The 25,338-nt window shown below is 46.0% G+C and overlaps 4 protein-coding genes, 1 long non-coding RNA gene and 1 pseudogene across 6 annotated transcripts; 4 read left to right on the top strand and 2 right to left on the bottom strand.

Annotated features, from left to right (window-relative positions):
* Positions 1–386: 386 nt before the first annotated feature.
* LOC136486297 (protein FAF-like, chloroplastic) lies at positions 387–1,790 on the top strand. The gene is made up of 2 exons (XM_066483168.1): positions 387–519; positions 629–1,790. The coding sequence occupies exon 2, from the start codon at positions 645–647 to the stop codon at positions 1,575–1,577; it is 933 nt and encodes a 310-aa protein (XP_066339265.1). The 5' UTR covers positions 387–519; positions 629–644; the 3' UTR covers positions 1,578–1,790.
* A 1,445-nt stretch (positions 1,791–3,235) lies between these two features.
* LOC136486296 (signal recognition particle subunit SRP54, chloroplastic-like) lies at positions 3,236–7,724 on the top strand. Of its 2 annotated transcripts, XM_066483166.1 has the most exons (15): positions 3,236–3,431; positions 3,542–3,647; positions 4,025–4,092; positions 4,180–4,281; positions 4,599–4,751; positions 4,837–4,914; positions 5,111–5,236; positions 5,393–5,495; positions 5,756–5,856; positions 6,237–6,374; positions 6,467–6,610; positions 6,695–6,770; positions 6,875–6,965; positions 7,076–7,199; positions 7,285–7,724. In XM_066483166.1, exons 1-15 carry the CDS (start codon positions 3,276–3,278, stop codon positions 7,360–7,362), a joined length of 1,644 nt encoding a protein of 547 aa, XP_066339263.1. In that variant the 5' UTR covers positions 3,236–3,275; the 3' UTR covers positions 7,363–7,724. The 2 variants fall into 2 exon arrangements, with proteins under 2 accessions (XP_066339263.1, XP_066339264.1); XM_066483167.1 differs by lacking the exons at positions 4,025–4,092; positions 4,180–4,281 and having other exon boundaries at positions 4,690–4,751.
* Positions 7,725–8,542: 818 nt separating this feature from the next.
* Positions 8,543–10,238, bottom strand: LOC136486298 (uncharacterized). Its single transcript, XM_066483169.1, has 6 exons — positions 10,101–10,238; positions 9,919–10,021; positions 9,679–9,808; positions 9,527–9,608; positions 9,172–9,408; positions 8,543–8,686 (listed from the first exon to the last, which is right to left on the bottom strand). The coding sequence occupies exons 2-5, from the start codon at positions 9,928–9,930 to the stop codon at positions 9,294–9,296; spliced, it is 339 nt and encodes a 112-aa protein (XP_066339266.1). The 5' UTR covers positions 9,931–10,021; positions 10,101–10,238; the 3' UTR covers positions 8,543–8,686; positions 9,172–9,293.
* Positions 10,239–11,271: 1,033 nt separating this feature from the next.
* Positions 11,272–13,045, bottom strand: LOC136488078 (transcription factor RF2b-like). The gene is made up of 3 exons (XM_066485119.1): positions 13,010–13,045; positions 12,205–12,698; positions 11,272–11,382 (listed from the first exon to the last, which is right to left on the bottom strand). The coding sequence occupies exons 1-3, from the start codon at positions 13,043–13,045 to the stop codon at positions 11,325–11,327; spliced, it is 588 nt and encodes a 195-aa protein (XP_066341216.1). The 3' UTR covers positions 11,272–11,324.
* Positions 13,046–13,151: 106 nt separating this feature from the next.
* Positions 13,152–17,509, top strand: LOC136488077 (putative disease resistance protein RGA3; annotated as a pseudogene).
* Positions 17,510–20,943: 3,434 nt separating this feature from the next.
* On the top strand, positions 20,944–21,889 carry LOC136485966 (uncharacterized). Its single transcript, XR_010766621.1, has 3 exons — positions 20,944–21,053; positions 21,176–21,330; positions 21,754–21,889. It is a non-coding gene; the product is annotated as an uncharacterized lncRNA (long non-coding RNA).
* The last annotated feature ends 3,449 nt before the right edge of the window (positions 21,890–25,338 follow it).

The following is a 25,338-nucleotide window of genomic DNA, read 5'->3' as shown; positions in this document are numbered from 1 at the left end:
GGCTTATAAGCCACTATGAGGACAGGTCAATTTCTGTTACGGAACCGGAACATTGACGCAACTGATCACTCGTGCAAAGTACATAGACATTTCACGGACTCAAAGATACATTGTTGCATTCAACTGTAAGATTTTCATCCCTAAAGAGACATTATACAAAATGGAAAATGGATTCTTTCTTAGCACTGCAGTGGCGGTTGTTTAAATCCAATGTCTTTAGCGCTGTACTGACGGCCATATTCTCCAGTTGAAAGACTACCCTCCACTTGTTAAAACTGAAGTGATATATGCAAGTATATTCCAATTCCACAGCCACAGAAAGCCCTGCATATTTCTCCACCGCTCCTTTTTTTTCTTCTCCTAGTAGTATATATATATACATATATATAAATACATCTTTCTCCCAGGCTGACAAAGTCACAATTCAGAGAGACAAGAATTTGAGTGTAGCTCCTGACAGCCAGTCACAAACCTCAAAACTGTTCTGCACATCCTTCAGCAGCTCCTTTGCAGTTGCAGGTAAGCAAAACAGAGTGGCACATCTCTCAAGTCCCAACTGGCTGACATGGTGTCTGAACTCTGAACAGAGCAGACGCAGAAGAACTGAAACGTTTGTTCACTTGTGCAGCCGTGCAGCTAGGTGCATGTTGTCCAGAGATAAGCAGGTGATGGCTGCGCCGATGGCCGCGGCGGACGGCGGGCTGAGGCGGCTGTTCGAGAAGCCGCTGCCGGAGAACCCGACGCTGCTGGAGGCGCTTTCGGCGTGGAACCGCAACGTCCACCACCACCACCACCCCAGCAACAAGCCCATCGTCGACACGGCGTCCATCACGGAGATCTTCGGCGAGCTCCACTTCCAGGAGAAGCCGCAGCAGCCGGACCACCGAGGCGCCGCCGCCGTCCTCCTGCCGCCGACGTCGCCGCCGCCGCCGCGGTCCCCTCCTTCGCGCACGCCGTCGTGGCTGGACATCGCGGCGGAGGCCGAGAATAAGAGCAAGGACGACTCGTCGCTGGACGCGCTGCTGAGGCCCAAGCCGGCGGCCACCGTGGCCACGGTGAAGAGGAGCGCGAGCTTCTGCGCCAAGAAGGGCTCCTCGTCCGCGTCGCTTCTACTCTGCACCGAGGGGCTCGGCTACGAGAGCACCGTGGATGCCGACGACATGTTCAAGGACGGCGACGCCGAGGCCGAGGCCGCCGCGCTCAAGGGCACAGTCGAGACGGCGCCGGCGGACGGCGGAGACGACGCTGTTGCGGACGCCACCAGCGCCGGCGCCGCGGAGAAGGAGAAGGAGGAGGAGAGGCAGCCCAAGACGTTCCCGCCGCCGATACGGTTAATCGGGCGCGGCGGCAAGCCGTACGTGTGCTTCCGGTCGTTACGGGAGGACGGCCGGTTCGTGCTGCGGGAGGTGGTGATCCCCGGCAAGGAGCTCCTGCAGGCCACGCGCGAGGGCGGCCGGCTCAGGCTGCAGTTCGCGGCCGCCGCCGCTGCCGCAGCCGGTGTGAGCCTCGACGAGGCGGTGCACGGAGGTGACGACGACGACGACCACCGTGGCAAGAACTCATGCATTGATGCATAGACGACGGTGAAAGCTAGGCGATCGGAGGTCGTTGATGGACTTGGCATACTTGCATACGATCGATAATTAATTATCCTATGGATGATGATGATGATGCAATGGTGTAATCATGCTTATGAGAAGCATCGGCTACCTAATTAATTAAGGTTTCTAAAGTGTTCTTCAGAAAGCGATGAAATGAAAAGCGTTATGCTCGTCCTATTCAGTCAGAAATTCAGATTCCACCTTTCTTCATTCTTGATAGATATATATATATATATTAAAAAAAATGATTCCTGATTCTTCAGTGATCTGTATGGCACAACTGATCCATCGCTTCAACCAGCGAATCAGTCGAGCATCTCTTTCCGCTGCATCTTCACGCATGCATTGCACTGTAATTCCTGCACCAACCAATAGAAATTTGCTGGCACCAAAAAAAAAAAAAAAGAAATTTGCTAGGTTGGAGTTGGGTGAAAAGGCAGGGCCACTTGACTTGAGTAGGGAAAGCCCCGTGATTGGTTACAACGTGCCAAATTTGGGCGACCAAATCGGCCGCTCATGGGCCACAAAATGAAACCGCGTTTGGGCACGGATTTTTTCCTTTTTTGCACAATCATTTGTCTGGATAAAAAATGCAAAACTATACAGTTGGTGGAATTGGCGGAATTTTCTTGTCTCTGCTAGTTCATGTTAAAAAAACATAACTTTTATATATAAACTCAGGTTAAGATAAAATTATATAAAATTTGTAAAAAAAATGAGATCTATAACTTTGCAGTTTATGAGTTTTTTTTCATTTGAGATGATTTTGACACAAAAAAATTGATACAATGTTTAGATATGCTCCCTCTCTCCCATATTAGATGGTGCTTTGGGTCCTGTTTAGTAGGGCTTTGGCTCCTCCTAAAAGGGCTCCGGCTCTGGCTTCAAATGCCGGAGTAGTTTCTTTTGTGGAGATAGAACCATTTGAGAAACGTTTGGCAAAAAGAGACTCCAGTGGCAGCTTTACAATAATTTGTATTAGGTTTATAGGGAGGAGCCAGGAGAAGCTATTTTTTCGGCTCCAGCTCCTGTGTACAAAAACGGCTCAGGCTCCTCCGAGCTCATCGCAAGGAGTCGTGTTTTAGATGCCCGTTTGGCAGGACTTCTTGCAAGGAGCCGCAAGAAGCTGAAGCCGTGCCAGATGGGGCCTTCGAATCTCTTACGGAAACCAACCCTGAAGCCAAAAGACTAGTACTCAAGTAGAGATATAGATGTGTTGAGAAAAGAGAAATGTGTATTGGGAAAAGTGAAAGGTGCATTGATAAGTGAGAGCTCAAGTAGTTTAGGACAAAATTTGAATGTATAAGATCGATCATCTATTTTAGAATGGAGGAGGTATGTTTATAGACCTAAACGTTATATCCACTATTTTGGTACAACAAACGAAAATGTTGCGAAAATGAGCTTTGCATTCTTGGGCTAAAACGCGTCCTCCATTCGATGGGCTCAAATAACCCTACTGGGATTACGCCTAAGAAGGTGCGGTGTATTCAATAAAGGCCCGCTTCGCTTAGTGAACGCTACACAGGCCACGGAACATTTTGGCCCAAAACGATTCTCATCATCGGGGGCCCACCTGAAACCAAGCGCTCGCTCGCTCTTATCCAGCAAGCTACTCGGCGTCGTCTGCTCCTGCTTCCCTCTCCCTTCTCTTCTCTCCCCTCCGCCGCGGAAATGGAGGCCACCGCGCCCGCGCTCGCGCTCCATTCGTCCCCGGCCGCCTCCCGCCGCTCGCCAGGGAAGCCAGTCTTCGGCTACCTCCACCGTGGTGGGCCCTCCACGGCCTCCTCCGTCCAGCTCCGCGCGGCCCGGACCCCCGCCCGCTCTCCGGTTCGCTAGCTAGCTTTGGTTCATTCAGTTTTTTTTGCATGCGGAAGAAGGTTGCATTGCTCGGCGGGTTTAATGTTTCGCGGGGGCGTGCTCACGTCTGGGCGGTTTAGGTATGGAGAAGGCGGTGGAGGGGGAGCGGGCTGGTTGTGCGCGCGGAGATGTTCGGCCAGCTCACCACCGGGCTCGAGTCCGCCTGGAACAAGCTGCGCGGCGTTGGTGCGTGGCTCTGCTTCCTCTTCATTCATACGATCAATGCATCTGTTTTGTCGTTTTTTTTTTTCATTTTCATGCGTTAAGAGGAGCTTTTTATGCGGAACTCTGGAAGGCAATCGTAGTGAGACTAGTACTGAAGTACAAGTTCAGTACATGCTTCCCTAGTGGCCATTACTTGCTCATTTGTGGTGTACTCCTATGTTTGCTTGTCGAACCATGACTGTAAGACTATACACTATAGGTGTTATGTGCTTGTTAATTTGTTACCACTACTTTGTTCTACACTTCTGTGTAACTTTGTTTAAACCAAAGTATGTGCTTTAGTAAGTAGTAACTTACTTGTCAGTATTATCATTAACACATTGCACTTTTCATTTAAGACGTCCTAACAAAGGAAAATATTGCCGAACCAATGCGGGACATTAGGCGAGCACTTCTGGAAGCAGATGTCAGTACCTTGCATTTTCATGTTCTACTCATCACTTCATTTATACCTATATAGTGTGAGGACTGAAGTTTCTCCTGCTTTCGTCAGGTTAGTTTGCCCGTTGTGCGACGGTTTGTTTCATCTGTTAGTGATAAGGCTTTAGGTGCAAATGCTATCAGAGGAGTCCGACCGGACCAGCAATTAGTGAAGGTATTTCTGCGTCACACTGCCATTAAGGAATTTACAGATAATGAGCGCATGAACTTTTGCTTGGTTGAATCGTTTCATTTGTTTCACTTTGGTGTTCTCCACAACTTAATACATTTAACTTTTCTTAGTGTTATAAGTTCCCTATTCTCTGGAGGAGTAGCAAATCACACCAGCAAAGAAAATAAAATAACATGCACAGACAGTCTTATCTGAAATGTTCAGTTATTACTTATTAGTTTATGCTAAATGAAAACACAAACAGCTTTTTGAACTAATTAATTTCTGGAAGAGGAAAAATAATCTGACTGGTGCTGCAGATTGTGCATGACGAACTTGTACAGCTGATGGGTGGAGAAGTATCAGATCTGGTATTTTCAAAAAATGGCCCGACAGTTATCTTGCTCGCAGGTCTACAGGGTGTTGGGAAGACTACTGTTTGCGCAAAGCTTGCATTCTATTTGAAGAAACTGGTGCATCCCTCACCCTTTGATTTTCGTGCATCTAGCACTTAATGCTTGATAACCTGTAGATACTTATACCATAGTTAGGTTACAGGGGAAGAGTTGTATGCTGGTTGCTGCAGACGTTTACAGGCCTGCCGCCATTGATCAACTCACTATACTGGGTAAACAGGTAACCTCCTTGAACCTTCACGTAGAACTGCTTTTTTGCCATTGAATAGTTGTAGGTAATATGTCTCCAATTTTAAGGGGCCAAGATGCCCTCAGATTGTTTCAAAACTTGGAAGTTAAACCGATCATATTACATCTGCTTTTGAAATGCAGTACCACAATTATGTCAGAGTTATTTTTCTTTTGAGCATTGACAGGTGGGTGTACCAGTTTACTCAGAAGGGACAGAAGCCAAACCTACACAAATAACGAAGAATGCTATGGAAGAGGCCAAAAGCAAGAATATTGATGCCATTGTGGTAGATACTGCTGGTAGACTGCAGGTTAATCTTCATTGTACTCTAATTTCAGTCACTAGTGCCAACTTATGGAATTCTACTCTGAACCTGATTTACCCATACCTTTATACAAAACTTATAATTCATATGTCATACGAACTAGCATCACTGACACCAGATGATGACCTTTCTGCCATTCAGATTGATAAATCAATGATGGATGAATTGAAAGAAGTGAAGAAGGCTGTTAATCCTACAGAAGTTCTGCTTGTCGTTGATGCCATGACTGGCCAAGAAGCTGCAGGTATCCATCTGTTTCTTCTTGCCATTGTTGCAGCATGGGTGTTGCCAAGGGCCAAAATTTAGTAAACATTGGTTGGTACTTCAGCAAAAGCATGGTTAGCCAGGAAACTGGCTATTGCTCTAAATTTTTTCTATTAAAAAACTGTTAACAGTTTTTATTGTTCCTGGCTCTACACAGGATGGCTTTGTTCTGTTGATGGATTTTCAGTGAGCAATATAGTATTGCGACAGAAACATAAACTATTTCTTTCTGATATGCAGCACTAGTCACCACCTTCAATATTGAGATTGGTATCACTGGTGCTATACTGACTAAATTGGATGGTGACTCCAGGGGCGGAGCTGCACTAAGTGTTAAAGAGGTAGTCATTTACCAGAAATCATTTCTATTAGTTGATGATGCAAAGAAGATTATTATCTATCAATTTTACTATTCAACTTCACTTTATTTTGCTAATTGATAATCAGCACTTTTGTAGTTCAATAGTGTTGATGGCAGTTTTTCACTAGCATAACTTTCGCACCATGTGCATATATCTTTGTAGTTTCCTTTTTCACTAGCTTGCTGCAGTTATGAAGAAAAAAAAAATCTCATATCGAATTAACTCTTGGACTGCACTGCATGGATAAATCTCAGCAGTCTTTAATCCCTGCCAGTTGTTGTGTCCATGCACTGTAGTATGTAAACATTTTTTGTTTTCAGCTGATATAAGAGAACATCACTGCTTAATTGACCATGCAGGTCTCTGGGAAGCCCATCAAATTTGTTGGGCGTGGGGAACGATTGGAGGACCTTGAGCTTTTCTACCCTGATCGCATGGCACAACGAGTTTTAGGAATGGGAGATGTACTCTCATTTGTTGAAAAGACACAAGAAGTTGTAAGTAGCTTCCTGTAAAACTGCTCCTTTGTTGTGTAAGTAATATTGTGAGCATTGTATGTTATTTACAACTCTACATGTGGTACAAATAGATGCGGCGAGAAGAGGCTGCAGAATTACAGAAAAAGATCATGAGTGCAAAATTCGACTTCAACGACTTCTTAAAACAATCTCAAAATGTTGCGAAAATGGGTTCCATGAGCCGCATTATTGGAATGATGCCAGGCATGAACAAGGTACATGAGCTTGTGGAGTTCAACATGTTCTCCAACTTTACCGCTGTGCATTACAAGCATGTTTAAGTTTGATACGATAAACAGATAACTCCTGCGCAAATTCGAGAAGCTGAGAAAAGACTTGCATTCGTGGAGTCAATGATCAATGCCATGACTGCTGGTACTTGTTTGCTCTGATTTTTAGCTATATATAGGAAGCCTAATTGGATGCTTACTTGAGTTGTGGACATGGATGCCTAATTCTATGTTTTCTGGGTTGCCTAGAGGAAAGGGAGAAGCCAGAGTTACTGGCTGAATCGCGTGAGAGGAGGATAAGAGTGGCTGAGGAGTCTGGAAAGACTGAACAAGAGGTGAGGTTTTGTTCTATTCTTATGATATCACCAGTCTTCGAAAGTCTGCAATGCTTAGTATACCAAACCATGGAGCTAACAAGATTATCATTTTGATTTTCCACTATTAGGTGAGCCAATTGGTTGCCCAGCTTTTCCAAATGCGGGCTCAGATGCAGAAGTTGATGAGTATGGTGCAAGGGCAAGAAGCAATAGCAGGCATGGGAGATCTCATGGACTCGCTTAAAGCTGAAGAGAAGGTAACAATGTCTCTGACGGTATGAATATTTCTGAACATTTTCCCTGGGGAACTTTGTGATTTCAGAACTGTTGTGCATCGTTCAGGCACCTCCAGGCACCGCACGGCGCAGGAGAAGGAATAGCAAGCCCAAGCAGAGGGACCTGGACGCAGTTCTGAGCTAGTGACCTAGTGTGGCTGCATAGGAGTTGAAAGTTTTTGACTGGAAGTGGCTCCTGCATACAAGAGCAAGACTGGGGACAACCTACACATTCCTCATCCGATTGTGGAAATGTGTTTGGGTTCAAAAGGACTGGGACATGTATTGTGAAAATGCATAGTTGGGCGCTGCCACTGTGTAGTGTAATTGTGGTTAATCCGGCACAAATTTTTTGTACATAAAGTTTAGTCTCATGAGGGAAGATATGTTGGTAGCTCTTGAAATCGGAGTCTGTTTGTCATCCAGGGCCCAGAAGAACGCGGGCCTTGAATTGGAGCCCAGACGAAGCACCATGCATGGTCACCACTGACGTGACGCACCATTGCCAACAGCCATGTGGAGGAGTCAGGAGTGTACGATGCTCCGGCGACTTGTTGACTCCGCGTCCCCGCCACTGGGAGCCTCCAGCATTTCCTTTTTTTTTGCGAGGAGCCTCCAGCATTTCCTGCCCGGCACTTGCTTAGCAGTAGCGGAAGCCTGGCCATCTAGATCCAATCCAGAGGCCGGCTCGATCGAGTAAGCTCAGTTGCGCCTTCCTTGTGCAGATCCAGCTCCGATTGCTTCATTGCGCTTGCACACGCATCTCGCTCAGGGGAGAAGGAGCGCGGCATTGGGAGATGTCAGATGCAAAAGCAGCAAGGCATCTCGTCTGAGATCCAGGTATTGACGCTATTCTACTTGAATATGACATACAGTTTGCACTCCAGCCGTCCACCGCCTTCTAATCTCTCTGCTTACCCCAGCAATTTCAGACTCTTCACAGGTAGTACTGAAGACAGAGCTGTTGATTCTTGTCTACTTGGCGCTCTGGTATGCTATGTTCATCTTTAACTTTTTCACCTCTCATTTCCCTTTTTGATTGATGCTCAACTTGCAGGCGGGCTCGTTCACGGCCGGCCGCTAACCCGCCTCGCTTGCCGCAAAGTTTATTAGCGGGCTTGCGGCTTGCCACAAAGCTGCGGATCTTGCGGACAAGTGTTCCGCGGACACAACAAACTTGTATGCAAAACCCGCAAGACCCGCAAGACGTACAGTACAGTCCCTCATGCAATCTTAATGAGAACAATGTCGACACTGCCGTATGAGAACATAATGATTCGTTAGCTTAGAATGCCGATCCAAATACATGGGTGAGAGTAGATATATAAAGCTACATAGAAACTAAAAGAGCGGTGAACATCAGTTGTGAGCGAGGTTTCAGATACACGCTAACGAGCACTTCGCTGCAACTGGTAGAGACAAAAGCACCTTGACCTTCCTTCGCTGATTAGTTATCTTCAGTTGCTGCACTGTTAACAGAAGAGACCATGAGGCGTGATGTTTAGAGCCAAAAACAGAAGCAAGAAAATCTTCTTATTGCAATTGGCACACGCCATGTAAATATGAAAATACCAGCAAGATTTTTTTTGTCTGAATATAATATTTTCAGATAAAACCTTACAAAGATAAATCAGTAAATTCAACTGGACAAGAATGGAATGTTAAATATTACTTTGAAAAAGGAAGACTACGTACTAACAATACGCCCAGACATTCTGGATTTTGCAGTTCTATTTAGAGAATCAAGATTCAGAAATGATGTACTGACTTCAGTATTTTTTCAAACTTTGGAAAAGGAACACTATGTATTAACAATCTGTCCCATACATTTGCTGATTACTTATTTTCATTGACCAAGAAAATCATATACACATGGAAGGAGTAGCAACAGTTGAAAAACAAAGCGTAGCGAGAAAACATAAACACAGAGCCATAAACAAAAGGAAGGAGGTACCTAGGCTCTGCAGCAACAGCAGCACCATCCGCACACCCATCACCATCGTCATCCATGGTATCTTCATCTGCGAAAAGTTTCTTTGTAGCTCTTTTGGGCGACGGACGAGTCCTAGAAGTTTACTATGAAAGTATCTTGATGTCGAAGACCTTTTTATGTTCAGGAGCAGCGAAAGCCACAGGCTCACTGGAAGCCATATGCTGATCCCATTTGACTGGTTGATAGATGCTTGCCACACTGTTCAGGAAGAAGATTATGATAATTTAGAGCGGGGTTTGAGACATTGTTCTTATCTAGATCATGTTTAGAGGTCGATGGCACATGTAATTCATAAATATTTAGATGAGCACGTCACCTTGCTGCAAGGGCCTTCGCCTCAGGGACCTCAAGATTTATGTACCACTTGCATGATGATCCCCTAGACAAAGACACTTTATCTGAAACAACAAGTGAAGGATTTAGGTGTAGATTCACAGCAACAATCGCATAGCAACACAATACACGTACCTGCAAAGCACTTCACAAGAGTCCCAACAAATATCATGGTCTGCGGGGTGGCCTTTCCATCTCTATGGACCTGTTCAGCTGGGAACGCAGTTGCCCGCTCACCCCAAGTATAACATCCAGTGAAGCACCGCTGTCATCCATGGTTCGTAACTTAAGCAGCCATACACAGTAGAGCCCATACAAACATAATATACAAGAATCCATAAAAGAGTTAATGAGTAACATCTGTGGGCGACTGACCTTGCATTGCATATAGTGACTGTCCACTTCAGTACTTCATTCTGGCGTGTTCTACTCCGCATTGATGAAACATTAGAGAGCATAGTGACTACAACAATGACATCTGCACAGGTGAATAACAACACATAAGCTGTTTGTGCAGGTTTGCTAGGACCACAATCTCTATGCATATAGAGATATACCTGTGAAGAATTTGTTGTCCTCAACACGCGGTGGCAGCTGATCCATGGGAGTAAGGGAATAGGTATACATAGGGAAAGCTGGTGGGATCTCAACGACCTCCTCCATAGAAGTCCACCTTGTAAAATTGATCATGTGATCATTATCAACCGGCTAGAGTTCGAACAAGTGATGGAGACACGGATGACTTCCCGATTAGGATAGGACTACATCAATGGTCAGCTTTGAGCCCTTATTTGTTTGTCTTAGTAATGGATGAGGTCACAAGGGACATACAAGGGAACATCCCTTGGTGTATGCTTTTCGCGGACGATGTAGTGCTAGTTGATGAAAGCCGGACAGGAGTGAATTAGAAACTGGAGTTATGGCGGGAGACTTTGGAGTCCAAAGGTTTTAGACTCAGTAGAACTAAAACTGAGTATATGAGATGTGACTTTGGCACTACTATTTGGGAGGAGGAAGATATTAGTTTGGAAGGTCAAGTAGTGCCTAGGAAGGATACCTTTCGATATTTAGGATCAATGCTACAGAGAGACGGGGATATTGATGAAGATGTTAGCCATAGAATCAAAGCAGGGTGGATGAAGTGGGGGCAAGCATCTGGTGTCCTATGCGACAAAAGAGTACCACAGAAGCTAAAAGGCAAGTTTTATAGGACGGCAATTAGACCTGCTATGTTGTATGGTGCAGAATGTTGGCCTATGAAAAGACGACATGTTCAATAGATAAGTGTCGCGGAAATGCGTATGTTGCGTTGGATTTGCGGTCATACAAGAAGGGATCGAGTTCGGAACGATGATATACGTGATAGATTAGGAGTAGCACCAATTGAAGAGAAGCTTGTCCAACACCGGTTGAGATGGTTTGGACATGTCGAACGGAGACCTCCAGAGGCACCGGTGCATAGTGGAATCCTAGGCTAGGATAGTAACGTGAAGAGAGACAGAGGAAGACCGAAGTTGACTTGGGTAGAGGCAATAAAAGGAGACTTGAAAGGATGAAATATACCCAAAGACTTAGCCTTAGATAGGAGTGCTTGGAAGACAGCTATTCACGTGCCTAAACCTTGATTGCTTCTGCTGGGTTTCAACTCTAGCCGGCTTGTTTGGGACTTAAAGGCTTTGTTGTTGTTGTTGTTGTTGTTGTTGTATCATTATCAACCGGCTTGTACTGTCCAGATTTCCTGACCCGGAAGTATGACAGGTTCTACACATTGCCTTCCTTTATCAAAGGCTTGAACTGCTCATGTTCTGGTGGGTAAATCTGTGCATGGATGCAGTTTCCCTGTACAAATTTGACACGGAGGGAGTATCTGTTATTTCTAATTTCCTTTTTCTACTACAAGTCAAACAGTAGGCACACTGGCACATGTAAAATGTCTAAGAACAAAAGAGATAAAAAACTGGTGATGATGGAGCGTAATTTTGAAGCATTAGAATTTAACTATAAACAGTGGATATCATGTTATCAGCTACTCAGTTTGGATAGCATTATTTGTTACTAATGAGATCTCTGCCATGCTAAGGATGAAAGCACCTGGTTTTGGTGACAGGATTATGTCACGTGATTATTAGAAATGTAAAATCCAATTGCTTCCAACATCATTCACAATTTCACATTTCTCTATTAAAATTTCAACCAATGACCGCCAGGAATCGTTCATAGTTTCAATAGAGATACAATAGGTAAAATGGTTAGAACTTGTTATTTTCCTACTGCCTTCAACTATTAATATAGCTAGGTTTTCTAATCGTTAGTCCAATGTGCTTCATTTTCTTTTCATCTCGCCCAACAAAAAAAGCATTTGTCTGACATCATTCTGAAGTGTCAAAAGTAAGCAATATAAATATAATCCTCAAAATATCTCAGCACTTCACCTGTAAACCCTCAAATTACAACCGGGAAATATAACTTCACAGGTAAGAAAATACCCAGTTTCCCTTTTCGCTGACCTCCTTTTTCCAATCATGATCAACGGGCTCAATTGCTCAAACCCTCCAACACCCAGCAAAAGGAGTAGAAAAAGCACGCGTCACCCTCACAGAAACAAGCATGGTAATGGTAACTAAAGAAATGGATGGATTGCCGCGATCGAGGATGCAGTACCTCTTGGCGCGCTTGGGATCGATGGCCGCGAGCTCGGCCAGCTGCTCGGGAGTCATGGCATTCTTGGCCTCCATGACCTCGGCCAGCGACACCGCGGCATCCTTCCCCGCGCCACTGCCGATGCCGGGCGAGAAGAAGAGGCCCGAGCCGTCGATGGAGCTGCTATGGCGGTGCTTGGGGCGCGGCGGAGACGAGGTCTCGGCGGCGCGGTCGCGGTCGCGGTTGGAGGGCCCGGAGGACGAGATCTTCTCGATGTCCATGAAGGTGGAGAAGAGGTCGTCCTCGGAGCCGATCTCGTCGAAGGCGTCGCCGTCGGGGCCGCCGCCGCCGCCGCTGCCGAGGCCCAGGTCGTCCGGGAGGCGGAAGGCAACCTCAGATTTGGCTCGGCGGTGGCGGTGGCCCAGCGATGGAAGGGAGAGCAGAGGAGGGTGTTGCGGCCTTGCGGGTCTTGCGGGTTGCTGTGAGGCTTCTCGCGGGCTTTGAGGGCCGGAAGTCTTCGGCCCACGAAAAAATTGCAGCTGGTCCACAACAGCCACGAAGCTCAATTTTGCGGGGCGAGCGGGCGGGTTACGTTAACAACCCGCCCCGCCTGCAACTTGAATTGATGCAATGCAGGGCGGGGCTAGTTTATGTTTCTTCATTCATTGCCTAGAAGAAAACCCCACCTGATCTCAGGCTCTCTCGTTTTGGAGCACTCGCTGGGCTCTCCCTTTCTTTAGTCCAAGTGTTCGACAATCCAATTGACCTCTCTCCCCTTTCGGCTGCTCCTTGTGATGGCAGGGACAGGAAGGCTCTAAAGGCTTGCCTGCAAATTAAGAAGCCCCACTTCAGCAGCATTCATCAATCAAGAGGCTACACTTGTTTACGCATGTCAGAATATGGGAAACTATGACTATTGCTTTACAAAGGAAAAACCTGATTATTTCCAAAATTCAATTTATAGGAAATCTGGGCACTTAAACAAACATGGTTGGTACTATGGAAGCTGCTGCAGTGTCTGCAGCAGTATCTGCAACATTGAAGCTTGTGTGCAACAAGTTAGCTCCACTTGTTATCAAAGAATACAGCTCTATAGTGGGTGTTGAAAAGGACCTCCGGGAACTCCAAGATCTAGCTCTGGAGATCAATCAACGGCTGGAAGAAGCAGGAGACAGAGCTATGGGGGATGCTCCATCGCTCAAAAAGTTGAAAGAAGCCGTTTATGAGGTTGATGATGTTGTGGATAGAGTTCCAACTGAAGGCTGAAAAAATATGAAGCTGATGGTGATGGTGGATTTGTGTCCAAATACCTGCACACAAAACCAAATTCACTTATATTTCAATGCCAGGCTGCCAAAAAAGATCGAGAAAATTAAGAAGATGTTTGATGTCCTTGTGAAGCAAAGAGGTATTTTGAATTCAGTTGTTGTCAATGATCCTGTTAGCCATATAAAAGAGATGAATGATATTCTATCTGAGCTGCTACAGGATGTTGACCAACAGAGAATCAAGATAGTTTCAATAGTTGGACTTGGTGGCTCTGGGAAAACTAAACTGGCCCAGCTGATTTTCAGTAAAGTCAAAAAAGAAATTGTAATCATTTTCCAGTTAAACTATGGGTTCATGTGTCACAGGAGAAATTTCAACTTGAAAAATTTCTCAAGAAGCTATTTGATGCTATTTCAAACGAGAGGTCCGATGGCCTTTCCTACGTATATGGCCAATAAAATCTCAGACGGATTGACCAACAAAAGGTTCCTACTTGTATTGGATGATGTTTGGACTCAAGGCCGTATTAAGTGGGCAGAGTTCATGGTACATCTAAAGCATGGCTCACCAGGAAGCAGGATTCTACTCACTACTCGTAGTAGAAATGTTGCTGAAGCAGTGGAATCTACAACACTAATCGACTTGCCATCATTGTCTGAGGATTATAGCTGGCAAGTATTTCAGCAAAGCTATGGAAATGCTGTGGAACATGACTTTGAAGAAGTTGGGAAAGAGATTATGAACAAGTGCGGTGGGGTGCCACTAGCAATTAAAGTTCTTGCAGGGGTCCTCCGAGTCAAGAAACGATTAGAACAATGGCAAGCTATAAAAGAGAGTAATTTATTAAATGTTGAGGGTGAAGAACGTCAAGTATCAGCCTGCTTGTGGTTGAGCTATTTTAACTTGCCATCTCATCTAAAGCAGTGTTTCACAATGTTGACGGTAGTTAACACTTATTATAAACTGTCAATATAATTTGTATAAATGCATGAAAATGGTCACCAACATAGGTTTAAGGGTTTAAACTAATAAATTCCACAAGTTTTGGTGAATATGTGTTTTCAGGATGATTTATTCATGAAACAGTCAAAGTGGACCCAATCGTCAGAGCAAATCACAACCGACAGCGACAAAACCGACTTAGAAGAGTCCTAAATCACCGTAGAAGATAATCCACCGCGACCCTACCTCAATTGTTAGAGGGTGGGGCCGGCCGACCCCACCTGTAGGCCGGCTGGCCTATGGGGCCCACCTGGCAGCCCCTCCTTCCTATGTCGGTTCTCCTTCGCCTCCCAGGTTCAATCTACGCCAGTGCTTAAGGTCGGTTCGTAACGAGGGCTCAGATTTGACGTTGCCATGCATTCATGAGCCCACAGGACTCCTGGTGCCCCCTATAAAAGGCCCCCCATACCTCCTCCTGGAGGGCATCCTCCTCCATCATCTGAAGAGATCAAGAAGAAGAACCTCAGAGCTTCACAAATATTCTTAGGCATAGCAAGCTAAGTTAGATCTAGAGAGAGTCAAGCTCCCTGCTTGGATTCCCGATCTTGTCAAGAGTTTGCCTTGGTAAAGCCTTATGTATCCTTTATTATTTGCTACATTTGCTATGACATTGTTCCTTATATTATTCATGTTCTTAGTTATCATGTTCATGGTTTGCTTTTTTTTTTGTAGAACGTTCATGGTTTGCTTTGATTATATGCTTAGTAGAATCATTATTATGTTTATGCATAAGATCGCAAAGCGCTCACTCTTATGTTCGAACGGGGTGAGTGGTCGACATTGTGTAAGTATGGTGCTTATATGTTGTTTACCTATGGATGCACCCTACATTCCGGATCATGTGATAGATCGTGAAGGTGACAGCCTTGGTGAGTCCTTTGTAGTCTACCTCCCGTTTGTAGGTAAGTAGGACCCGGTTGCTATGGAAATCAAGCTCTGTTCTTGATCTTCCTAAGTAATGTCTCTTATGTGTAGAAATAAAGATCCTTATCCACTGCTAAGTATATGCACATCAATGTATGCTTTGACTTGTGACTAGAATGATTTAGGAATTAATTTCTCCTGTATCTACTTAGACTTACTATTGCTATCTTATGTAGTATTCTGAGTGTTACATTTATCCTTTATATATATATTATTCTATCTCTTGATTTACCCCTGTTTAGAGTAAGAGGTTGGTTGGTTCATCCATTATAAGTATAAGTTATCAATATCTCTTTGCCAGTCCTTCCCTGAGATAAAAAAATATAAATAACGATAGCTGTAATACTCCTGGATGAAGTGCTACACACAATATGTTCATTTTTTCCAAAAGGTCACTTGATCGATAAAGACCAATTGATTGACCAATGGATTGCTCATGATATGATCGCTGAAGATGGTGATAACTACTTGGAATATGTTGGCCATGAGTACTTTAGTCATCTTTTGCAAATGTATTTCATACAAGATGTGATGGAAACATGGGGTGGAAGAATAAAGTGTAAGATGCATGATTTGGTGCATGATCTTTCCCGATCCATTTTGGGTGATGAGATTTCACTTGCCGTGGCAGAGAAGGCAACCAATTGCACAAAGATCTGCAGATATTTTTCTATAATGGAACACGCAAGACCTCTTCCGCCCAAAAATACATTTCAAAAGGCACGTGCTATGTATATTGCTGAAAATGATGATTTCATATTTGGCAAGGCATCGAAGAATGCAAAACACTTGCGCAGTATCAGTGTGAAAAGATGTGCATACATCAGCACTCACAGCCATACTAGAGACCAAAAATTTAAGGTACCTTAACATTTTAGGACTGAAATATGAAACATTTCCTGAGGTTATTTCCGACATTTGGAGTCTGCAAGCTCTTCATGTAATATCAAGTGACCTTGTCATGTTACCTGAATCCATTGGTAAGCTGCAGAAGTTGAGAGTGATCAACTTGTCATATAGTTTGAGGCTAACAGGTTTGCTAGATTCCATTGGCAACTGTGTCATGATTTCTCGCATACACCTTTTTCGTTGCCACAATGTTGCTGCTTTACCAAGCTCTAACGGCAGGAATAAAAGGCTAAGAGTATTGAGACTAGGCAATACCAAACTTGAGAGGCTACCATCAAGTATCACGGCACTAGAAAACCTAGAGTGTTTGGACCTTCAATGCTGTTTTGAGCTGGAAGAGTTGCCTAAAGGCATAGGGAAATTGAAGAAGCTTGTTGTTCTGAACCTGCAAGGATGTGAAAAGTTACTAGCCATTCCAAAAGGCATCGGGCAGCTTACTCGACTTGAAACGCTAGGACTACTTGTTATGGGAGAGGATGATGTAAATTATGCACAAATCCCAGAGCTTGAAAACGTTAATAAGATTAGCGGGGAACTAACTATCCGTGGTATTGCACGTTGTATGGAGCCAGATGTTGCACACAAGGAATGCTTGAAGCAGAAGACAAACTTACAAAGCCTGAGACTAATTTATGCAAGTAATGTGGGGGTGAACTCTGAAAATCAGCTGGAAGGGTTGGAACCACCGCCTGTAATTAAAATCCTAAAAATTGTCCGGTATTCAGGTCAGGAATCGACGGAGTGGATGTTTCGCGTCCGACTGTTGTGCAAGTTGAAACTATCAGATTTCCCAAAATTGGAGCATTTGGAGGGGCTAACAGAGTTGCCTTGTTTCGAGAAGCTTGTGCTCAAGGAAATGCCTTGTCTCAAAAGAATAAGCGGAGGTCCATTTCCTTCACCGTTGGAGTTATTCATGGATGGAATGCAGAGTTTGTGCGTGGTTCGGTTGGTAACAGAGGGGAGCTTGGCTTATGTGGAAGAGGGACAAGTGCAGCTTGGTAATCGTCTATCAGTTCTAAGTGTATCAAAGTGTCCCAATCTGATGGTGATGCCATACTTCCCTTCGTCGTTGAAGGACTTGCGTTTGGTTAAGAGCAACGTGCAGCTGCTGGGACAGCCAGGCCTAGGCCAAGGATCCTCTTTGCCGTCTTTTCGTTTTAGCTACCTAAAGGAGCTTCGCCTGGAAGGCATGCCTCCAGCAGCAGGAGCAGCATCGTATTGATCTGGATGTCGATGGGAGCTGCTGCAACACTTGACAGCACTGGAGTTCTTGCAAATTCGGAAGTGTAATGGCCTAACCGAGCTGCCCGGGAGCATGCGGAGCCTCGCGTCCCTCCGAACCCTGCGGATTATAGAATGCCAAACTCTCTGTATGGCTGGGGGAGCTCTGTTATCTGGAAAGGATGGTCATTGGGGGGGTGCGGTAGTTTGAGCCCTGCTCCATCGATGCAGCCGCTCAGGGCCCTCAAAGCACTGTATATTTCTCACAGTGGGTGGGTGGGGGACCTGTGCTCTCCATCTCTACAGACTCTGGAGATTCTGGATTGTGACGCCATAAGTAGCTCCCAATCATTCTGGCAGCTCACGTCCCTCACGAATCTCAAAATAAGTTATTGTGACATTCACAGGATGGAAAGAAAAATTATTGTCAACCTCTAGAAGGGAAACATTAGTAAAAACGGTTCTTTCCTCCATTCCAATCTACCACTTCACAGTTTTTCAGGCGCAGAAAGGGGTGCTCAAAAGGATTGACAGATTACGCCGCAGTTTCCTTTGGCGCGGTGAAACTCCAGAAAACGTTACCGGGGGACATTCACTTATAAACTGGCCCACCACCTGCCTCCCAAAGGAAAAGGGGGGGATTGGTATCTTGGATTTAGAGAGTTTCACAAGAGCTTTGAGGTTGAGATGGCTATGGTTCAAGTGGAAACAAAAGGAAAGAGCATGGACAAACCTGGAAGTCCCATGCAAAAAGACCGATCATGAGCTTTTCAACGCATCAACCGTAGTAAATATTGGCAATGGAAAAACAGCTTTGTTCTGGACTTCGTCATGGATTAACGGCGCTTCGGCAAAAACAATCGCGCCTACCTTGTTTCGGAAGACGCACAGGAAGAAGATTTCAGTGCAAAAGGCTCTAGAAAATAGCAGATGGATTGACCACATATATCCTCCGAATTCACATGCAGAGGTCTCTGAATTTGCCGACCTTTGGGAGGCCATCAAGGATACGCAGTTGATCGACAATATGGAAGACAATATAAGATGGCGTTGGACAGAAAGTGGAGAGTACACAACAAAAAGCGCTTATAAAATTCAGTTTCAGGGGACCTTTTCCAAGCTCAGAATTATGCCAATTTGGAAGGCCAAGACGGAACCGAAATGCAGATTCTTCGCATGGACACTAATGCACAAAAAAATTCTGACCGCAAACAACTTGATGAAGCGAGGATGGACGGATGACCCCATATGTAAACTATGTACAAATGATCAAGAGACACCAACGCACCTGTGTAAAGATTGCCCTTTCACTAAGGAAGTGTGGGAGTTGATCAAGATATGGTTCAGTTTAACTGACCTAAGCTCCATAAGCACAACTGAGTCGCTTCATAATTACTGGCGAAGATGTAGGAGAAAAGTTGACAAAAATCAAAGACGGCGCTTCGACGGGATCATAATCTATTTTTGGTGGAATATCTGGAAAGAGAGGAATAGGCGAACTTTCCAACAAAAAAGTTTGAGCCCAAGACAAGTTGCAAGTTTGTGCAAAGATGATATAAGTCAATTTTCTTTGGCGACGTCTCCAATTCATAATACGGCGAACTAGCAGTGGACCTCTTCTTCTGTTGGGCCAGGGTTCTTATTTTCGGAGTGTCCCTAGTCTCAGTCTTTTTACCTTTTTTTCTTCTGTATAGTTGTTTTTTCTGCCGTTTTACTAGTTTTCCGTTTTGTTTAGCAGGGGACGCTGGGTGTAAATAGAGAGTTGTATTTGCCCTTTTTTTCATTATATCGTCTAATAAAATCCACGGCAAAGCTTTTGCCGTTCTTTCGAAAAAAAAAAGACATTCACCGGCTGTCAGAATGTCTTGGAGAGCTCCGCTCTTTACAAATGCTACACATCACGGCATTATTAAGGATGAGCAACCTTCCACGATCATTGGGGCACCTCACCTCCCTCCAGGTGCTCCAAATCGAATGGTGCGATGCACTTGCCCAACTTGCCGAATGTGTCGGGGAACTTGCTTCTCTACGCATATTCAAGATTCAGTTCTTGCACGTGCCTTCCCCAATCATTGGGGTGCCTCACCTCCCTCCAGGAGCTCAAAATACGAGACTGCGGGGCACTTGGCCAATTGCCAGAATCGCTAGGGGAACTCCGTTCTCTTAGACTGTCTCCAACGAGGAGATGCAAACCCAAAATGCGTTAGGCACAGTTGCTTTACCTACCGAAAACAGCCTCCAACGGCTGACCCAGACGGATGACCCATTTTACCTACGGACGGAAGCGATACGCAAAAATGCATGCCCTCTCTCCTCGGTACGCAAAAAAGCGATGCGTTCTCTCCTCCTCCTGCGCGGCCTCTGCTCCGCCTCGCCCGCCGGACAGCCGGATCCGCGGCCCCACACGTCCCCGGACCCCGACCCCGACCCGCGGCTCGTCGGCGCGCTCTGCCGTGTGCTCAGCGACTTCGGCGGGCCGCGGCACGACCTCCGCGCCGCGCTCAACGGATTCGCGCCACGCCTCACGCCCGCGGCCGTGGCCGCCGTCCTGCGCCGCTGCCGCAACCTTCCCGTGCCCTCGCTCCGGTTCTTCATCTTCGCCGCGGCGCTCCCGGGGTTCACCCATCTTCCGGAGTCGCTCCTCATCCTCGCCGGCTCACTCACGGGGGCGCGGCTCTTCCCGCTTCTGCGCTCCCTGCTCTCCGATCTCCTGCGACCCGCGCTCTCGCGGGACCTGTTCCCGCTGCTGGTGGGCCGCCGAATGGTGGAGGCCGAGGAGTGGGATGGGGGCGAGCAGAGGAACAAGAGGAGGAGGAGGAGGTAGTAGCTGTAGTGAAGTGGGAGCTTGGATATTTTCGCGGATGCAGGGATTTGGGGCTCCTCCGTTGGAGAGGTGAAGATATGAGGAGGTAACATTTTTTACTGTACATTACCTAAACCGTGAAATAGGTCTGAGGTATGGGTTACGTTGTTGGAGTCGGTCAAGGAAATTCGAGATATGGGGCTTGCGGAGCCTGACTTCCATTCCTGAATCGATGTGCTGCCTCACCTCAAATCCTTGGCAGAGTGGATTAAAGGCCTCACCGCTCTACAGACACTGGAGATCTCTAGCTGTCCTGATCTGGAGAGGCGCTGCCAGAGGAGGAAGGGGAAGGACTGGCGTCTCACCTCCCACATCCCTCATCTGTTGATTGGGCAATCGGATGCCCGTCATCATTTCATCTGGTGAGTTCGTTAAACTCTGATGATTTGTGCCCTTTTACCTTGTGCACATTCACTGGCACACCTAATTGCTCATCCGTCTTAATTCGTCATTGCAGATGTTCAAGGTCTACATGCGCATCAATTTTTGTGATACAGTTTGGTTTGGGCTTGTGCATATGTGCACATTCTTACTTATGGTTATCCAAATCCCAGTAGGATGGACTTGCACCGAGAGTTTTGAGGTATTATTCTGTATTTCTAAATGCCATTGTTGTTACTTCTCAAGCCCGCATACCAACTGTGTCAACTGATTGCAGCAAGCAAAAGCACAATCCAAAAAGGTAATTTTCCAATTCCATTCTGCCTCTCTTTTTTTCAACACAAAAGGGTCCAAGCACCACCTGACGAAACATCAAACTCACAGCAGATGCACGTGCGAGGTTAATTTGAACTCTGATTTCAGGTACACCAGGCGTATTTGTATTGATTCATTTGACTGTGGAGGTGTGCAGTACGATAGTTCAAGCTCATTGTGCTTTTGCAAAGTACATGCCTTGGTCACATCATGTTGTGCGGTATCTTCAAGATAGAGTGCCTGGCCTTTTCTAATGATGCAAGGTACATGAACAGAGATCAATCCGAACTCCTAAAGTGCTGTGGAAATGCTTTGCAATGTTTTGTTGGAAAATTTCTGCTGCTATTAATATGCTTCACTTCATCAGTTGTGTACTACTAGCAGTTAGAGTCTTTGTTATTTTGTAGAAAGGTAAGCACCCAAAATCGACATAGAGAAGAGCATACTGTGAAGCTACTTTTTTTTTTCAACGTAACCTGAAGCTACTTAATGAAAAGGAATGTTAATCAGTTATCATGTTCAGGAAAAGATTACTATCGCAGTTTGAATCTGCAAGTACCACGAGCAGTTACAATTGTTTTTCTTTAGTAATTGCACTGCTGCGGATGGAGATGTAAAAAAAGAAGGAAAACAAATCTGAATAATTTGAGTATGGTGTAATTTTAAATAATTGCATACTATTGCAGGCCCAATGAAATCTTCGGGGCATCATTATGCAGCCATAAAACAGTGGGTGAAGAAGCATATGGAAAACTTGAGGCTATGTGATGTAAGCAAGTTCAGTCGTATCTTTTAGAGCTACCGAGGAGTGTTTGGTTGCCCCTCCTAAATTTTAGTCGTTGTTCCATCGAATGTTTGGACACATGCATGGAGTATTAAATATAGACTAATTACGAAACTAATTATATAGTTTGCGACTAATTTGCGAGACGAATCTTTTGAGCCTAATTAGTCCATGATTTAACAATGTTTTGCTACAGTAAACATGTGCTGATGACGGCTTAATTAGGCTTAAAAAATTCGTCTCGTGGAGTACTGACGGATTATGTAATTTGTTTTTTTTATTAGTATCTGAACACCCCATGCAACATCCTCTCGACATATCTCCTAAATTTTAGATGCTGGATCCAAACACCCCCTTAATTTTTTCCTGTGGAGCTGAGCCCTGTCAAACACGCACCCAGGGATCAAATTGTGATGTCTTTGATGAGGGAGGAGCTGAGCGGATGATTGGAGTGGGGGGTGGGTAGGGCAACCGAGCAGGAACGGGAGGCGGCGTGCTCATGCTGTGATGCGGACATGAGGTTATGGTCCCGTTTGGCTTGCTGAATTTTAACTGAAACTGATTGAAAAGCACTGAAGAAACTGGACAAAGCGGCTTCTGGATAAGCCAAACGAAGGCTATGTAGTGCGGCGACGAGGGCCAACCGTGTTGAACCATTAAGGCCCAGTAGCAATAAAGCCCAATGTGATTACATAAAAAAATTCATAATTTTCAAATTAGGTATCCAAATTAAATTTCGATTGCACTATTATGTTTTTTATGGTAAGATCTTCGAAATAAGACCACACTTGACTATATTTGGATAATTTTATTTGGAACAATTTTTTTAAATGCTGGAACAATTTTTTCATGAACCTAGAATAATTGTTCCAGCTTACTAATAAATTGTTCCGCCTTAAAAAAAATGTTCACAAAGAAAATTATCTAAATATATCCAAGTGTGGTCTTGTTTCGAAGATCTCGTCATGAGGATCACAGTGGTGCAATCGGAACTTGATTTGGACATCTGGTTTGAAAACTACGAGTTTTTTCTTCAAATTGAAGATGTTGCGTGCTTTTCGAGACGTGGCCCAGGGGCTGACGCGCTACAGTACGCGCGGCGTATGTGGGGTGCGGTAATCGCCTAAACACCGATTAGCCGGTGTCCAAGCGTGCCCCGCGGCCGCACCATCGCCTCCTCACGCTGCTGTGTCGGAGTTCACTCGGCGTGGTTGGTGCATCCCTGAAGCAGCGGGAATTTCTCTCCTTCCATAGCTGCCAGGACACCAACGCGAACAGTGAATCCACACCTCGGCGCTGATCCCCCTGCCAAGACGATCGCAGTTTCCGCCACCAGCTTATGACTGTCTGCGCTGCCTGTGGGATTTTGCCGTCCGAGCGCCTGATGGATCAGTGACCACACTTCCCTGGCGTATGGGCAGGTTGCAACGATGTGATCTATGGTTTCAGAGTATTGATCACAGAGGTAGCAGAATTCTCTTGCTTCCAATCCATGTCTTATGCGTCGGTCTCCTGTCCAATGCCTGCGCTTGAAGGCCAGCCATAGGAAAACTTTTACCTTTAGTGGCGCCCAAAGTTTTCCAAATCAAGGCATGTCCTCTGAATTTGATTGCGTGAATGAAGCATGTTCTAAGCGGACTTTGCCGAGTAGATGCCATTTGGGGTCCAACGCCACACTGTCCTGTCCGGCCGATCGGAGAGCACCACATTCTCCATGATGTCCCAAAGGCGCAGGTATTCTGCGATGGCTGGTACAGAGAGCCCTCCTGTGATACCCCGAACCTACTGTCTGCCCTCCAACGCCTGACAGACCGTTTGGTTTTTCCTTGTTCGCCTTGGAACCAATTCTGAAAGTATTGGCGCGATCTGTGGTATGGAGGCTCCGTCAATCCACCTGTCTTCCCAGAAGAGTGCTTGCCTTCCATTACCGACCTCCGTGAAGGTTGAAACGTTGAAGAACGCGTGCACTTGTGCGTCTGCTTTGATCGGCAGTTGGCTCCAAGCGCGCTCCTGGTCTGTCTTCTGCAGCCAGAGCCATCTGGTTTGCAGGGCATAACCGGCGAGTTTGAGATCGGAGATGCCGAGCCCGCCAAGTGCTGTAGGTTTGCACACCGCCTCCCACGCCACCAAGCACTTTCCTCTGACTGATTCTTCATGTCCTGCCCAGAAAAACTTCCTGCAGACGGTGTCAATTTCTTTCCGCGCCCACGGTGGTAGACTCTCGGCCAGCATCGCATAGATAGGAACTGCTCGGAGGACTGGTTTGATCCAAACCAATCTCCCACTTCGCGTCATGAGGGAACCGTGACAGGGCGGGAGCTTCTGGGCGACCGCTTCGACGATGGATTGGATGTTCGCTTTGGGGATTTTTTTTGGTGGTGAGGGGCAATCCAAGGTACCTGATTGGGAACGGCTGTCTTTGGCAACCGAGGATGCTGATCAGCTCGTCCATGATCTCTTCTCCCCCAAAGATAGGCGTGACCGAGGATGCCTCGCCGAAGATACGGAGAATTTCCTTTACCGCTGTTGCCTCCTGTACCGTCGGCCTGATAAACAGGATGACATCATCGGTGTAGAAACTGCACTGGTATTTGATCTCCGGTGGCTCCATCTTGCGCAGGACGCCGTCTGTTGTTGCCTTGATGAACATTCTGTGAAGAACGTCCATGGCGATGATGAACAGCATAGGCGATAACGAATCCCCTTGACGGACTCCTCTTCTGTGCTGAATCGGTTGCCCTTGCCTTCCATTTAGCAGTATCTGCGAGGACGCCGTGCTGAGCAGCGCGGCTATCCATCTGCGCCAGGCGGCCCTAAACCCTCTTGCTTGCAACACATTCAACAAGAACGGCCAAGAAAGTGTATCAAATGTTTTGGATATGTCCAGCTTTAGGAGCAGCATGGGAATTTTCTTCTTTCTGATCAGAGTTGCCGCCCGTTGAATGTATTTGAAGTTGTCATGTATGGTGCAATCTCTGATGAAGGTGTTCTGATTCTTCGCGATGAGTTCGTTGAGTTTCGGCGCCAACCGCAAGGCCAAGATTTTGGAAACCAGCTTTGCGAAGCTATGCACTATGGTGATTGGACGGAAATCAGCAGGGCAATTGGCTCCAACCTTCTTCGGCAGCAACACGACAATGGCGTTGTTTAGCTTTGCCATGTTTCTGCTGTCGGCGTGGGCGAAGGCGTGAAGTGCCGCCATAATGTCTTCACGGATGAGTGGCCACGCCGTCTTGTAGAACACCCCGGTGAAGCCGTCTGGGCCGGGCGCTCTGTCAGATGGCATGTCCTTGATGGCCGCCCAAACCTCATTAGGTGTGAAGGTGTTGTCGAGGTCGGCTAGGTCGATCGGTTGTATGTCGAGCGCGAGATAGTTTATTGCGGCATGCGTCGCGGCAGGCGTCCCGAACACCCCTGTGAAGTGGCTGTGAAGCGCCATCTCCATGTTTTCGTGCTCGGTGATGACGTACCCATCAGCGGTCAGGGA

The sequence above is a fragment of the Miscanthus floridulus genome, chromosome 10, assembly GCF_019320115.1.
Source record: "Miscanthus floridulus cultivar M001 chromosome 10, ASM1932011v1, whole genome shotgun sequence".
NCBI classification, from domain to species: Eukaryota; Viridiplantae; Streptophyta; class Magnoliopsida; order Poales; family Poaceae; genus Miscanthus; species Miscanthus floridulus.
Note: the sequence above shows the minus strand (reverse complement) of the source record. Positions and strands in the feature narration are given on the sequence as shown.

Excerpts from the sequence above, each read along its gene's own strand:
- LOC136486298 (XM_066483169.1), bottom strand. Across the intron at positions 9,609-9,678 it reads TCTTGTGAAGTGCTTTGCAG|ATAAAGTGTCTTTGTCTAGG; the intron begins GTACGTGTATTG and ends TTGTTGTTTCAG. Across the intron at positions 9,409-9,526 it reads GCGAAGGCCCTTGCAGCAAG|TGTGGCAAGCATCTATCAAC; the intron begins GTGACGTGCTCA and ends CTTCCTGAACAG.
- LOC136488078 (XM_066485119.1), bottom strand. The coding sequence starts at position 13,045 with ATGAATGCTGCTGAAGTGGGGCTTCTTAATTTGCAG. Across the intron at positions 12,699-13,009 it reads TGGGGCTTCTTAATTTGCAG|ACTTCCGGCCCTCAAAGCCC; the intron begins GCAAGCCTTTAG and ends CGTGGGCCGAAG. Across the intron at positions 11,383-12,204 it reads GATCCCAAGCGCGCCAAGAG|GGAAACTGCATCCATGCACA; the intron begins GTACTGCATCCT and ends AAATTTGTACAG.
- LOC136486296 (XM_066483166.1), top strand. The coding sequence starts at position 3,276 with ATGGAGGCCACCGCGCCCGCGCTCGCGCTCCATTCGTCCCCGGCCGCC. Across the intron at positions 5,237-5,392 it reads ATACTGCTGGTAGACTGCAG|ATTGATAAATCAATGATGGA; the intron begins GTTAATCTTCAT and ends TCTGCCATTCAG. Across the intron at positions 6,771-6,874 it reads GATCAATGCCATGACTGCTG|AGGAAAGGGAGAAGCCAGAG; the intron begins GTACTTGTTTGC and ends TGGGTTGCCTAG.
- LOC136486297 (XM_066483168.1), top strand. The coding sequence starts at position 645 with ATGTTGTCCAGAGATAAGCAGGTGATGGCTGCGCCGATGGCCGCGGCG.